The sequence below is a fragment of the Chanodichthys erythropterus genome, chromosome 20, assembly GCF_024489055.1.
Source record: "Chanodichthys erythropterus isolate Z2021 chromosome 20, ASM2448905v1, whole genome shotgun sequence".
NCBI lineage: Eukaryota > Metazoa > Chordata > Actinopteri > Cypriniformes > Xenocyprididae > Chanodichthys > Chanodichthys erythropterus.
Window position 1 is genome coordinate 28,473,468 of NC_090240.1, and position 17,008 is coordinate 28,490,475.

Consider the following 17,008-nt stretch of genomic DNA (forward strand, 5'->3'; position numbering starts at 1 on the left):
TGGTGTATATATAAACCAGATTACACTGCAAAAAAATGCCACTCGAGGAATACTGATATCTGAGATGACCTCACTTCCTGTAAGATATACCTTGGAGCAATGGCTTTATCCAGGTCAGCAGAGACGACTGGCATAGCTGTGCATGTTTGTGACCTCTGCAACCGATCTCAGCCCGCTCTTTCTGTACGCACTGACCAATTGATGTTTTCCCAATGCGGCTTATGCAGCCGAACACTATTGTCTCTAAACGACCTCTGCTACTGATCCCATCGTATCTGTCTGCAGGGTCCTAGCCTTTTTTGTAAGCTTAAACAAAAGGGGCATGATCAATTTAGTCTTTCAGGGACAAGAGACAATGTTCAGCATGAGCAGTGTAGAGGAAGAACTGAAAGAAAAAAGGATGATGATCAAGATTTCCCATTTCACAGCCTGATTTGTAGGGAGCAAGAAGCAAATCAACAGAATTTAAGAGCAGATGACACAACAAGCCTTAAACCCAGAATTCAACAAACACACGGATTACTGTAGGTCCCACTACTGCAATTCTCCTCTAATCCAGTCAGTCACAAATCTATCCTGACGATTAACCCCTTTCCCTCCTCCACAAATCCCACAAATAAAGTACAGATTAAAATGACTCCAACACTGTTGGTTAGGGATGGGAATTTTACAATTTTGATCACAATTCTAACTCTACCTAATGATTCCATTAATATTTATTAGTACTTTCTGAGGAACCATCAATTAAATGACCATAACTTTGCTATACAAAACTGTACCATACTTTTATCTATTTTTTTCTTTTTGTAAAGGTGCCATAGAATGTCCATTTCACAAGATGTAATATAAGTCTAAGGTGTCCCCAGAATGTGTCTGTAAAGTTTCAGCTCAAAATACACCATAGATTTTTTTTTTTATTATACCATGTTTTAACTGCCTATTTTGGGGTGGGATTAAAAATGCACTGATTTGGTGTGTGTACACCTTTAAATGCTTGTGCTCCCCGCCCCCAAGCTCCATTAAACATTGCATAAATAATATAGAAGTTCACACAGCTCAAAATGGATCTTTACAAACTGTTTGTGATGCAGCATATCAGATCGCATAAGTATGGCATGTATTTTGTGGATGTTTGCTAAAATTCGATTCTGAATGCGTTTGATAGTGTGCTGCACGGATAACGGGGCTAAAGCTACACACTGTTGGAGAAACTCAATAAGAATGAAGATGAGTTTATGACTTATACAGACTACATGCGTTTTGGGGTTTAAAATGAAAATAACGACATGGCTCTGATCTCTGTGAATACAATAAGAAACGATGGCAACTTTAACCACATTTAACAGTACATTAGCAACATGCTAACAACACACTTAGAAAGACAATTTACAAATATCACTAAAAATATCATGATAGCATGGATCATGAACAGTTATTATCGATCCATCTGCCATTTTCGCTATTGCCCTTGCTTGCTTCTTCACAATACCTGCAGAACTTCTGATGATTCGGCTGTGCAGCTCCACGACATTAATACTGGCTTGCCTTGAACATGTTGCAAATTTTGGGGGCGTAAATAATAATGATCCCAACCTTTACATTGGGATTCACCCTTTTTTCCGTGGTGTTTTTCATACATACGATTTACGTATGAAGGAGGAAACAATGGTGTTTGAGGCTCACGGTATGTCATTTTCATGTACTGAACTCTTATTATTCAACTATGCCATGGTAAAATCAATTTTCAATTCTATGGCACCTTTAAACAAAAAACACTGAACAATTTTTTTTTAAGTAATTTTTACTTTATTCTTCATATTGTCATACAGCACAAGTCATACATTTGTTAAAGTATGGTGTAGTTAAAGTTAAATAAATCTATTAAAAACTATTAAAATCTATTAAAAAAACATTTTTGTTCATTAAAATAAAGCTGAATTAAAATAAAATGTAAATAATAGATAATTTTTAATAATAAAATGTTACTTTGGCAACTAACCAGAATAAATAAGTCTAATAATAATAAAATAATAATAATAATAATAATAATAATAATAATAAAAAAATGAAAAAAAACAAAATGAAGCCAAATATTTTTTTAATTAATTAGAACTTAAAATTTTAAAAGGAACACTCCACTTTTTTGGAAAATAGGCTCATTTTCCAACTCCATTTTCCAACTCATTTTCCAACTGTTTAACTCTAGGGGAGTTGGACAATGAGCCTATTTTCAAAAAAAGTGGAGTGTTCCTTTAAATGACAAAATTAAAATAAAATAATAATGAAAACTGAAAATATTAAAATAAAATAAATACTAATAAATATTAATAAGTACTATAATAGTCTATACATTATACTAAAAGGACACTACAGTCTCAGAAACTTCAAATAGCTACAACATAATGTTAAGTCAGATTAAAGGTAATTAAAAGTAATGACTGATGTTAAAGGGTTAGTACACCCAAAAATTAAATTTCTGTCATTAATTGCAGGCAAAAAAGGTCCACTGTTTATTGTCAATAATGTAACAATGCGCTGCATAAGTCACTTTTAAATCCAGCAGCTTTCTGCAAATTTGTGTGACCAACTTGAATCCAAGGATTTTTTTTTGGCCTCATGATAGCTTGGATTTCTATTTTACATTACTGGATTTTGAACAAGTGAAATTTTGCAGAGCAAAGGTAAATGTGACCACACTTTTAGGCAGAGATTTATCTACATACAATGCAGATTCAGTCAGCCAAATCAGCACCAGCATAAACTAGCCTGGACTAGAGTGAAAGGCATTCTTTTCAGCAGGGAAGATACCCTAAGGTCCATTTTCAGACATCGGATAAGTAACAGTAAAGCACAGGCTTCTCCAAAGAGGGCCTGGCGTTCTGCTGGATGAGTCTTACATACAGTGAAGCACCGGGAAAGCACAGACAAGCAGAGAGGGCACCAGGGAGCCTGTATGTCACATCCTAGATTCCCCCTCAGGTCTAAGGACATGTTGCCCAAAAGGAAACGAGCCATGAAAAGACAAGAAATTACACAGTGGGGGACCCATCATCAGGGGAGCATCTCATTGGTTAGCCCAACGCTCGCATGGGCTGTAAAAGAACAACAATAACATTCTAAACAAACATACTGCATTTGGGCACTTGGATGTGATGACAATAGATTGCTTAGCGGCACAGATGCACAGAGATGCTCAAAAATAATTAAGCTAAAACCAGCTGTGGCTACAATCGGAATGTTATGACAAATCAAAAACAGCCTGGGGAAAATATTGGGAAAACTTTTAAGCTGATACATAACGTCATTTGCAATTGCAACCCATTTCATTCCTGTAATATAGCATATTTCTGAAACAGGATATAAAACAAGAACAAAAAATTAGGACGGGACTTAATATAGTCCATCAGGTATGGACTGGAGAGTGAAAATCATCACTACATACACAATCATACAAAAGTTTGGGGTCAGTAAGATTTTTTTTGTGTTTTTCAATGAAGTCTCTTATGCTCGTTATAAAAATTTGATAAAAAAATACTGTAAAAACAGTAATATTATGAAATATGATTACAATTTAAATAACTTTTCTGAAATAATGGTAAAGTTGAATTTTTTTGCATAATTACATCAGTCTTCAATGTCACATGATCCTTTCTTATATATTATTCTAATAAGCTGATTTTGTGCTTAAGAAAATTTGGTTAAAAACAGTTGTGCTGCTTGATATTTCTGTGGAAACCATGATACATTTTTGGGGGAATTTTTTGATGAATAGAAAGTTCAAAAGAACAGTATTTTTTTGAAATAGAAACCTTTTGTATCATTATAAATGTCTTTGCTGTCACTTTTTCTTAATTTAATGCATTCATGCAGAAGTATACACTTCTTGGTACTGACCTCAAACTTTTGAAGGGTAGTGTACTGCATTTCAGACATGGAAAAATAAGAGGGCTTGGTGATTTGGTGGTGGTTTGACTTTAAGATACGGCACGTCCCATCTGCAGTGATGTGAGAACAAGTGGCCATACAGACCCGTGGAACACTGAAACAGTGGCGCTGAGAAAGAGGCGCATCTCGGGGCTCCAGATGGGAATTTTGATTCGTCTTGTAATGGCTGGAGAAGAGCAGAGGATGGTACTGACCCTCTCAGAGAACGAAGGAGCAAAGAGACAGTCACTGGAATACCACAGGGACAATACAAAGAACAATAGACTCAGAGAACCAGAGCTGAGAAAGGACAGAGGAGAGAAACAAGGAGTGCAAGCGGAAGGGAGCGGAAAGAAAGGATGGGACAGGATGAGTTTGACTATTTAGATGGCTAGTGCGCAAAGAGGATGAGGAGGGAGAGAAGGAGCGAGGGAGATCCTCGCTGCCGAACAGCTTGGCTATAGGGAGGGATTATGGCTCATGGAGCTTCCCTTCTGCTGGACAGGCTGACGTGGGGTCAAAAAAAGTGATTTTATTTTGGTAGGCTTTATCCTTGTGAAGCTCTGGCAGAAGGCAGAGGATGATAAAGGAGGTTTTAAAGCATTTAACCCTTTGCCAACCCTCTCTGCTTTTAATTTGCATAGCCATTAAACGTAACCAGAAAGGGATGTTTAAACAGCCCCAGTAATTGTGCAACAGAGTATAAAAAAATAAAAATAAAAAAATGGGGTAGTGTGCCGTGCTAAAAATTGAAAGAGTCACAAATTAAGGATTTTAAAAAGGTTAAAAAGTGAATTTTGGAATTTGTCTCAGTGGCACATTTCTTCAGTCCTTAAACGCCCACATCAGTCTATAAAACCACCTGCCAGAGGCACAGAAGAGCAGAAGAGACAGAAACAACACCGGAATAACTGCTGAGCTGTATATTAATTGCACAAAACATAATTCACACAAAATTACAGCCAATTTGGAGCAAGAAATAAGCATTAAACAAATAAATACCTTTTCGATTTCTATGCTGACTTAAAGTTATATGGCAATTGCGTCTGCAAACGTAAAGGGCAAAGCAAAGGCAGGGATCTCTGAAATGTATGAATCTTAATGATTCATAAAGCACTTTTAGATATTTGTTAGTTAATAAGCTGTTCTCTAGTTTCAGGCCTTCATGCATGTGTAAGCCTGCAAAACCAGCTTTGCCTGATCCTGATTAAAAACCCACAACAAAACATTTCAAAGCACATGCTGGCCATTTTAAATCAAATATATTATTAAATAAGATTAAGTTAATAAAGTTACCATATAAGTGTATGTTTATCGTCATTCAGCAAAAGTCATGTTAAAAATACAGCTTCATTTATCCATGCATCATTTACCGCAACGTTATCTGGTAAAATCCTCACTCTTCTAACTTAAAACTAACATCTTGACTTTAAACACCTCAATCATGCAAGCTGCCCAGATCTGTCAATGGATTCCTTGAGATAAATGGCCAAATCCATTCATATGATATATGATGCCCTTCCTTCATCCACCATTTTTATACTATATAATCAGTTCATAACTCTATAATTTATATGTTCATATAGCCAAAACAATGTCATGATCCATAAAGTATTTCAGACAGTCTGACCCTCAACAATTCTGTCTCATACGTTTCTATTGCTTAAAGTTCAGATGCAAGTTTCATATTTTTCTCTATAAGCTTCATATCCTATGTGTAGTACATGTTTTTTTTTTTAAACAAGTATAAGACTTCAAATAGACCCAACTGACTGTCCTGCACATATTTCTGCCAGGTTGTGTTTATACTCTTCGTGCTATAACGAAAAACCAAACTGAACAAAATAAAGTAAAAACACGCTGCTGTCAGCATGCATGCATTATCAATAATCCATCAAGCGTGCAGAAAGCGCATTTTTTACAACATATGACAGTCACAAATACTTCGGTCAGAAATGCTGACTGATGATAAACAATCTACGGACGCTATCCTGTTGCCAAGGTAGCCAACATGTTAAAATAACCGTTTTCATTCCGTCATCGATATACTGTTCAACTTGACCGGCAAACGCGTCGCGTGTTTGTACAGGATAAACGCCATGGTAAACAACGACTATGTCGATTTAACTGTTCAACTTAAAATATACAAATGTCATAACTCAGTATTAAACCCCCAATTAGAAAAAATAAATAAACATAACGACCTTCGCATAAGCTCTTTGCAGCTCTAGTCAACAAACGCCGTTTTCTGCTTGGAGGAAATCTATAATAACCTGCTATTTAAGATAATGAAGTCATGCCAGGCTAATTGAGTCCTTACCTTCACTGGTGGACGCAATTTGTTTTTAATATTCTTCTCAGATCCCCTCTCGTTGCAGAGCCCTTCTCCTCTCCACTCTCTATCCGTTTAATATTGCAACAATATTGCTGCGGTCGCGAGAGCCTTCCGCGCGACTCTCTCTAGCAACCAGCCCCGAAGATGGAGGCGGGGCCGCGAGAGCTGACGTCACAGCCCCGCTATAAGTACAGTGAGGTACAGAATCACCAAAACCACTTTAGAGCAATTCCCATTCCCTCCCTCCCTCCCTCTTTTCGTTCTGCTTCCATCTTCCTCTACTGTAATTTGTGCTGAAAATCCATATTCATATAAAAATAATCTGTTTTGGAGTTTGCTAAAGAAAGATCTCAATAATTGTAGATCCATTCCGTATGCTCACTGTTTCTGCATATTGAAGACTGTATGATTGAAATAAGAACAAGGAACAAGGAAATCAGCCAAGTTTTTTTCTTTTCCCATACATTAGCACAGTCTCAATTACCCAGTGCACATCTAAGTGCATGAACAAACACATACACACCCTTTGATTTAAGAGTCACTAATGGAGCCCTCAAGAGAAGCACATACATTCAAAGGAATCAGGAAATACAATCTGCGCTCATAATACAAAATGCACCAGCGGTATATTTAGAATGACGATAGGAAAAAAGATATACAACAGCAATGCAAGAGTCATTGTCTTTTAAGCCAGTTTACAATGTGTGTCACGGCTTGGTTCACACAGGGAGAGAAGGGAATATAATTGCCTTTTTCAATCAAGGGTTAGTTCACCCAAAAATTAATAATAATGATAATGAAAAAATATCAATTACTCACTTTCATGTTGTTCCAAAGCCGTTCATCTTCGAAACACAAATGAAGATATTTTAAATGAAATCTGAGAGAATCTGTCCCTTCATTGACAGTCCACGCAACTACCATGTTGATGCTTCAAAAAGCTCATAAAGAGATCGTAAAATGAATCCATATGAATCGAGCGATTTAGTCCAAATTTTCTGAAGACACTCGACAGCTTTAAATGATGAAAATACTAAATTTAGGCCTTTATTTACATATAAACAGAAACTCAACCTTAAAGGCTTGACGAGCGAAAACAAACCTGATTGGTTCTTGCACACGTGCTTGAGCTTCCGGGCTCTGCATTTTCCATAAATGATGTTTGTGTTGATGACTGTTTGAATAAAAGCCAAAATTAAATCTATTCATCATATAAAGTGATTGTGTCTCTTCAGAAAAAGTGAACTAAACTGCTCGATTCATATTGGTTTTACAATCTCTTTAGTAACTTTTTGAATCATCAAATTGGTTGCATGGACTGTCTATGGAGGTACAGAAATCTCTCAGATTTCATTAAAATATCTTAATTTGTTTACAAAAACATCTTTGAAACAGTTCATGTGAGTTCAGTGGTTCAATCTTAATATTATAAAGTGACAAGGATACTTTTTGTGCGCCAAAAATAACAAAATAATGACTTTTCAACAATATCTAGTGATGGGCTGAAGCTTCATGAAGCTCCGAAGCTTCATGAAGCAGTGTTTTGAAATCGACCCATCACTAGATATTGTTGAAAAGTCGTTATTTTGGGTTTTTTTTGGCGCACAAAATGTATTCTTGTCACTTTATAATATTAAGATTGAACCACTGAACTCACATGAACTGTTTCAAAGATGTTTTTACTACCTTTATGGACCTTGAGAGTTTCAATGGCTTTGCTTTCTATAGAGGCTTCGCTGAGCCATCAAGTTTTATCAAAAATATCTTAATTTGTGTTCCAAAGATGAATGAAGGTCTTACTGGTATAGAACGACATGAGGGTGAGTAATAAATGACATTATTTTCATTTTTGGGTGAACTAACCCTTTAATGACAGGCAATTCTAGATGAATCTACCCTTTAAAAGAAAAAGAAAAACACTCAGGAACACCAAGAAAACACTGGGAGGACAGAAAACCTCATAACACAGACGAGAACAGACAAAGAACTAGACCAAACAGGGGACTACAAAAACACAAAGATGAGGAGTAAAACAAGGCACAGGTCAACTAATAGAAACCCATATCAATACTCTACACAGGTTAAAAATAGCCCTCAAAAACCAAAACAGAGAAAATACGTGACAAAAGAATAAAATAATCTTTCATGGTAACTAAAATGTTTCAAATTTGTCTGAAATAAGCCAGCAAAAGATTACACAGCAGCTTTGTTCAGCTAGTATTGTTAGTTAGCAGAATGAATTGCTTGGTTAATCTGCCACCTACAGACAAAATGGCACAATACAGCATTTATAGAACAAGTGACATTCACATTCACTCACACTGCTAGACTTGCCACTTTTTCCATATTAAATTTAGTAGTGACACTATTAATTTTTCAGTGTGACAATAGACGATATACATAACACTTATGAACACAGCAGCTATTTTTCAGAAAAGCTGACTATCACATAAAAGAAACGATGATTAGCTATTTAACGCATGAAAAAGTAGGAATGTAGATGGAACAAATTCTATCATGTTTCTTCTGTGACTACAGCAGGCCTTTATCATTTGCAAGAATATTTGAGAATCTCACACCTTTCCCCAGAGAGAGAGAGAGCTAAAGGAGGAGAGAGAACAAAATGAGTTTCCTGAAGAGGAGATACAGCAAATGGGGGGGGGGAGAGGCCATAAACGATAATGAACATTCCCCCTCTCCTTAATCTCCTCCATCCCCCCTCTGAGAGCCAGGAGTCTGCAGCCTGCAGGAAGGATGCTGCTAATTTCCTTCTTTATTGAATTGAGCTGGACACACGCGTCCTGCAGAGCAGACCATCCTCCTCGCCACATCCTCTGCTCTCGCTCCCACTCATCCAAGGGCCTCTTTGTTAATTATTCTGCTTGTTTGTGTGACTCTCTGAGTTTCTCTCTCTTTTCTTTTGCTATTTCTATATCTCAGCACTTAGTCTCTGATTCTAACTCTGCTTTTCTTCATCTGCCTCTTGGCACTTTCTGCAAATAGCATACAAAATAGGACATTTAACAATAAAAGGAGGAGCTTAACCTTCAAATGATTGTCGCTAGCTTTAGGAGGTCAAATTATATTTCATTTTACACTACTGTTCAAAAGTTTGAGATCAGTTAGAATTTTTTTTTTCTATTTTTATGTAGCAAAGATCCACTAAATTGATCAAAAGTGACAGTAAAGACATTTGTAATATTACAAGAGATTTCTATTTCAAATAAATGCTGTTCTGTTGAACTTTGTATTCACCAGAAAAATAAGCAGCACAACTGTTTAATTATAATAAATGTTTCTTGAGCATCAAATCAGAATGATTTCTGAAGGATCATGTGACACTGAGACTGGAGTTCATCACAGGAATAAATACCATTTTAAAATATATTCAGATAGAAAACAGTTCTTTAAACTATAATAATATTACACAATATTACTGTATTTTTGATCCAAAAGATGCAGCCTCGGTGAGCTTTTTTTAAAAGCTTTAAAAAAAAAAAATCTTACCAACAACAAACTTTTGAATGGTAATATACATTAGTTTTAAATGAGGTTTTTGATTTTTGCAACCCTGTTATCAATATTTGGTCTAAAAAAATGTCTAAATGTTATTTAAAACCCTGATTTGTATGATGTTACTATTGTTTTTAGTAATGAACATTAAATGAACATCATAATGAAAAAAAATTCCAAGAAGATAAAACTAACTAAACTGCAAATGTAAGCTAAATTAAGCTGTCACTTGGTAGAGGCTAGTTAATTTGGGACCAAATGTTGTTTTGTAGTTACTGTAGTTATGTTACATATATATATATTATATATATATATATATATATATATATATATATATATATATATTATATTATATTATATTATATTATATTATATATATATATATATATATATATATATATATATATATATATATATATATATATATATATATATTATTTTTATATCAAATTAGCACATTGTGTCAAAATTACATAGTTGTGTAATTTTAATTGTTGGACACAGTTGAGAAGGTCAACCTTTGAGGTGGGACAAGTCCCCTTTTTTAAAATCAAGAGGTACAGTTTTTTTCATGTGTTTAAAACTAGCTTGATTTCATGCTATGGTAATGTTATGGTAGATAATATTTTATCTAACATAATAGTAGATAGTGAATACTGTACCCTATTTTTATAGTGCTTCTTGTGCTTTCAACTCATCACCTGCCTGCTTCTCTTTTCATGCCACACCCTTTGGACACCAAAACTACAATAGGACATTTCATACACACACACACACACACACACACACACACACACACACACACACACACACACACACACACACACACACACACAGGTTTGTTTTTGTGAATTGTGGGGATCTTCGATAGGCGTAATGGTTTTTATATTGTACAAACTGTATTTTCTATCACCCTACACTAACCCTACACCTTAACCTACCCATCACAGGAAACTGAGCACATTTTTACTTTCTCAAAAAAAAAAAAAAAACTCATTCTGTATGATTTATAAGCCTTTTGAAAAATGTGGACATGGGGTAATGTCCTCATAATTCACCCTCTCCTTGTAATACCTATGTCATACCCATATCATTAAACAAATTTGTGTCCTGATATGTCACAAAAATGCATGCGCTCACACACACACGCTTCCTGTCTGCTCCCTGCAATTTTCTCACAACAAAACCTCTCATACTAAAGGTATGTATTCAAAACATAGATTCCAATAAGCAGTGTGGGGTTTTATATTAGGGCATTCTTGGAAAAATTTGACAGTAAATTGAAAGCAAACAACTGCAGTGCACAGGTAGATTCTATAATAAAAGGAAATCTAACTGTGGCATGTCTTGTCTTGCATTGGCTACACATTACAGGAAAATGTAACCAGCTTAGAGAGTGTACTGAATGGAAAAGACCAGCTTAGACCAGTATGAATGCTGGTTCAGACAGTTACATAGTGATTAGTGTTGTCTAGGTTGTGTGCCAGACTAGCTGAAGGAACGGTATAGCCATGCCAAGTGAAGTTAGTCAACCAGAATTGTTATTTAATAACACTGTTATCAATATTTGGTCTAAAAATGTCCAAATGTTGTTTAAAACCATGATTTTTATGCTGTCATTTTTAGAACTTAACATTAAATGAACATTAAAATGAAATAAAATTAGTTTTTTTTCAAATGCTTACACAAAATCTTTACTTGTCACACAATTTCTGAAAAATGACACTCAAACACCAGAACCACACAGCAAATCTGCAAAACCATACACTAATTCTCTGCCTTTGACTCAGTTTTCAATTTCAAAAAACACTTTTTGCAAAGCACAACACACAATTCTCTGTGTAACACACAAAAATCTAATGGAAATCTTGATTTCCTTTTTCAAACACAACCATTGTTTCTGTCCTTCTTTTCTTTCGTACAGTGTAATACTGTATTCACAATCACAAATGCTTACAGTGAAAAAATAAATAGTTTGCATTCTATCTTGCTTTCGTGTTTACCATGAATTTTTCAACATCTTTCTGCCTATTACTTTCAATCTTGTACAGAAATGTACATAGGAGCTCATGAAAGAAGAGCTTTAGGTTTTGAATGACTGTGTATATGATATATCCAAAAACAGAATATTATGGCAAAGGTGTTTGCAACGTAAGACAAATGTTTGCTTTTGAGATGTGTTTGTGATATTTTGAATGCAGTGCTTCATTTTGCAAGAGATGTGAGGCATTTTGCATTTTGTGTGTGCAATTCTTGGATTTGTGTGTAAAGTTTTGAAAAAAAAAAGAGGCAAAGTTTTAAAAATGTAAGTAGTTGAAAAAAAAAAAAAGACTAAATTAGTTAGCCTAAACTAGCCATCATGGTTATTCTGTTTGACCACTGAGGTCTTGCTGGTTAAAGGGTTTGTTCACCCAAAAAAGAAAATAAGGCCTTCGTTCATCTTCGGAACACAAATTAAGATATTTTTGATGAAATCCGATGGCTCAGTGAGACCTCTATAGACAGCAATGTCATTGAACTTCTCAATATCCAGAAAGGTACTAAAAACATATTTAAAACAGTTCATGTGAGTTCAGTGGTTCAATCTAAATATTATAAAGCGACGAGAATATTCTTGTTTGCCAAAAAAACAAAATAACGACTTTTCAATGATATCTAGTGATGGCGATTTCAAAACACTGCTTCGAAATGCCAAACTGCTGAAATCATATGACTTTGGCACTCCGAATCACTGATTCAAAATAAAAGATTTGAAGCAGTGTTTTGAAATCGCCATCACTAGATATCATTGAAAAGTCGTTATTTTGTTTTTCTGGCACACAAAAAAATTCTCGTCGCTTTATAATATTTAGATTGAACCACTGAACTCACATGAACTGTTTTAAATATGTTTTTAGTACCTTTCAGGACATTGAGAAGTTCAATGACATTGCTGGCTACAGAGGCCTCACTGAGCCATCGGATTTCATCAAAACTATCTTAATTTGTGTTCCAAAGATGAAAGAAGGTCTTACGGATGTAGAACGACATGAGGGTGAGTAAATAATTATTTTAATTTTTGGGTGAACTAACCCTTTAAGCTAGCTTTGTTCTACTGAGCAAACTGAGTTAAAGTTAAACATGTTTCTGTGTGTGTACAAACTGAGGTGTGTGTGACTTTAAGTATGGTTTGCCTTTCTTTGTTAGATTGGCACTTCACTGGTTTTCTCACACCTCAGCTAATTAGCAAGCTGCTCAGAAAACTGAACTAACTGCCATTCCTTCTAAATACCACACTACACAAACTCACAACAACACCACCCCACCCACGGGTGGCCGATGTGGCCGAGCTCATGTTACTGCATATTACCTGGAGTACATGCTGAAAGTGCCTGAAATATTTTCCTTAAGGCTATAAAATACTGACAATGATTTGCTATACCTTCTAAGAAAAAAATACATAAATGCAAACTGAAGTAAAACACAACACCCACAATGATTTCTGCACCACCTGGATGGACTAAAATGAGATGTGAATGCCTACTGATTGTATGTCGCTCAGTAAACACACGGTTTTATTAGAGAAGAGTGCTTTACCTGTTCGTTGTTGTTGTTGTTCATACACTGTAGTTTCTTCTGTTTCAGGTATGTTGTCGTGAGGGGCATGTTGTAGTCTATGAGGTCGGCCGCCAGAGAGGTCGGCTGGTTATTCTCTGAGAAAGCATAAGAGATTTACAAAAGTGAGGCTGTACATAATTATTATGACAGGAAAAGTGAATAATTCTGTTGTTATACCCGAGAATCACATAAAGAGTGTTATTTCTCTAATATGTCACTAGAGGGCAGTATCTGTCCCTGTGTTTTCTGCAGTCACACTTCTGCCTCTGCCAGATTAACAATCCAAACAAAGGCCTAATTATAAAAAAAATCCATATGCAAATTACATTAATAGGCATAGAGAAATGCACAAAAAATCCCCCAACAGATGATATTTTTTTCATCCAATGCTACAGTGTGAAAAAAATCATTATGAATGTTTGGAAGGATCATGATGATAATGCTTCTGACAGTGACAATAATGATGACTGATTTGTTTTTTTAATTCATCTATGTCTGTGTGTTTGTGTGTGATTAAAGCACAGATATACACTCAATTTTAAGTGCGCTCACACAAAAAAGTGCACTTATGGTCTTCCTGAGTGTTCTGAAGAAGGTCTAAAACACAATGTGAGGAATTCTCAACCATTTCCTTAGACTTTGTAAATGTGGAGGCTGTTTTTAGTCATGTAACATCCTTCTCATTTATGGATTTTATCATCTTTGAGTTAAAAGAGCCATGAAGCAACCCATTACCTGCTGATAATCTCATGCACACATACACACACACACAGGCTATCAGTAATGGATGAGCTGTTTGCTGTGTATTGATCAACCTCATTTTCTCATTTCATATGGATTTACCACAACAAACTAAAATATGTATTATATATATATATATATATATATATATATATGTATATATGTGTATACGTGTATATATGTGTATATATATATATATATATATGTGTATATATATATATATATATATATATATATATATATATATATATATATATATACAAATATAGATATATATATATATATATATATATATATACACATATACATATAAATATACATACATACATATAAATATACATACATACATACATACACACACACACACATATATATATGTGATGCAGCAAAGAAATGCAACACAAAAAAATAATAATAATGAAGACAAACAAGTTAGTGTAAATTACTGATGGTAATACCACTTGTGAAAAAGTTCACTTAGGCATACTTTTAAAAAGAGTACTTACTATGGAAATAATATACTTTAAAAGAATATACTTGAGTGCAAACGAACACTTATTTGCATGTTTTATTTATATTAAATGCAATTAGTTGTGCTTTTGAGCCATTTAAGTAGTACTTAAGTACATCTTTATATGTAATTTCACAATTATGTTATCTTTGAAATGTGGTTAAAGTGCACTGCTGTTTGTACTGACAAGCATTCATGGTAAACTTCATAATGATGAAGTTTATTATATATAAATATATTACTTTTAAATGTAATATCAAATTAAACAACAGATAAAATTGTAATCAAGTACCTAACATGAAAATGCTTTAGTATGTTAGTCAACACATCAAAATAAGGGTACTACTTTAAAGCACAACAAAGATTATTAAAACTTAATTATTTAAAAGTTAATTTTTTTATTTCACATTATTATAAGTGTAATGTTAAGAAACAGTCATGAAAGTGTGCTCTTAATAAGTACTCTTAAGTGGCCTTTTATTTCATTTATATATTTATCTGCAAGTACAGTTTTTTAATGAAGATCTGAAGTACACTACAAGTGCACTTCTTTTTCACAAGGGACTGCTAGCATCCTACAGTAGCATCCACACTCAACCTGAGAAAACTTATACAGCTTCTCCTTTAAAACACATTAGTTGCAGAACAAAGTAAGAGGACATTGAGGTAAACAAAAAACAATAATTAGTTTATATTTAACCATTATGCCACACATCATGTGTTGGAAAAATCATGTGTTGCTACTAATATCACTTCTTAAGTATCTATATATAATATGCACATTAATCCTTACAACAGCAACAGATATGTGGATAAAAGAGCCGATATCAACCACAGCCTGAGTGTCAATTAAAGCCAGAGTGAGTGTACAGTAATTAATTACTTTGAATAATTCAGCACTGAACTTTCATATGGCCGGCTGGAGGGAGGGAGGGAGGTCTGTGCACCCCCATGGGCAAGAAGCCAATTAGCTGCTCTCTTTATGAGCAACACCCAACCTAAGCCCGCAACGTTGACACAACACTTTGACAGTTCAGGCCTGGGAGGTGTTTCCTCTCTGTTTATCTCAGCGAGCGGGACATTGGAGGGCAGTTCTTCTGATTGGCAACCCGCACCGTAGGGTTCGGACTAACTGAGATCGCATCTGCGCCGAAATGACAAAATATCCAAGTTTTATTCATTGAATTCTCCATCCCAATGAAAACATCCCAATCAAATCCTTCCCCCAATGGATTCCACCCACAATCCCCTCTCACTCTCTGTAGAAATAATCTGGTTTCAGAGGCATTTTCTTTGTTAAAAGGCCTGTAATTGGGCTAATTGCCATGTGTAGGGAGGCTAGCAGGACACTCCAGTGACTGCAGCCTAATCAGAGAGGGTGTTGGGATGAGTGTGCGCGAGTGGGAGGAGGTGTGGCCAGAGGGGGTTTCATTAGCTTCAGGCTGGCGCGACGGGGGGAGCTCGTTACAGGGTGGGCAGGGGACGAAAGGGAGGAGAGGGGGTTATTTTAACAAAGACAATGAGCTGTCCAACGAAGCATTATGGGCATGAATATGTTTAAAATATATGGGAATGAATGGATTCTAGCTTGTCAGCTCTTTGGAGTCAAGCAGATGTTAATACCTAAAGGCGTAAACCTAGATTAAATCTAAAGTAATCTAGATTGGTCTATGTTTGTGTGTGGATTTGGTGCGATACCTTTGAATTCTGCTCCGCTGGGGCTGATGTGCATCCTCTTCTGACATTCTCCACAGCTCATCAGGAAACGGGTCACCGCCTCTCTGGGCAGAAACGCATACGTCTCCGCTATCTGACACACAAACACACCATTTTGAACTTCACTTCAAGATCTTTTAGACTCACTGATCCTACAAACGGCAACTCTGAGTGTTATAAAAATCGCATTTAGTAGCGCCAAAGCTTAATATATGGTAAAATGCTCTCAGACCAGACATGGCGGCAACAATTTATAAGAAAGATGGAACAGTGATGATTATGAAAAACAATGCAGTTTACATTTACTAAAACAAGAAAAGAAATGAAACCCATAAATCAGTGGGACTATTTATTTATTTATTCTTTCCATTTTTTACAAGAGATATGCACAAGTAATCATTTGCTATTGCTGCTATCTTTTCCTTTTAATTTATTTATTTATTTATTTATTTATTTATTTATTTATTTATTTATTTATTTATTTATTTATTTATTTATTTATTCATTCATTCATTCAATACGTGTCATACTCCTAATTTTAACATACAATATATTATGTTTATGTGTTAATGTTAATGTGTTTACTATCAACATTTTCCCAGCAATTTAGCACATATGAGACACCTAACATCTATCAGAGGTGCAGAGTAAGAATGATTTATTACCATTTT

At 35.1% G+C, this 17,008-nt stretch overlaps 1 protein-coding gene across 4 annotated transcripts in view; it reads right to left on the bottom strand.

Moving 5' to 3' along the window:
- Nucleotides 1–17,008, bottom strand: part of nol4lb (nucleolar protein 4-like b) — a 113,171-nt gene that overhangs the window by 64,976 nt on the left and 31,187 nt on the right. For all 4 annotated transcript variants that reach the window (XM_067370876.1, XM_067370875.1, XM_067370874.1 and 1 more), the window contains exons 3-4: nucleotides 16,320–16,431; nucleotides 13,349–13,464 (exon numbers count right to left, since the gene is read on the bottom strand). In XM_067370876.1, coding sequence (XP_067226977.1) covers nucleotides 13,349–13,464; nucleotides 16,320–16,431 — 228 coding nt within the window. The remainder of the gene's footprint in view (nucleotides 1–13,348; nucleotides 13,465–16,319; nucleotides 16,432–17,008) is intronic.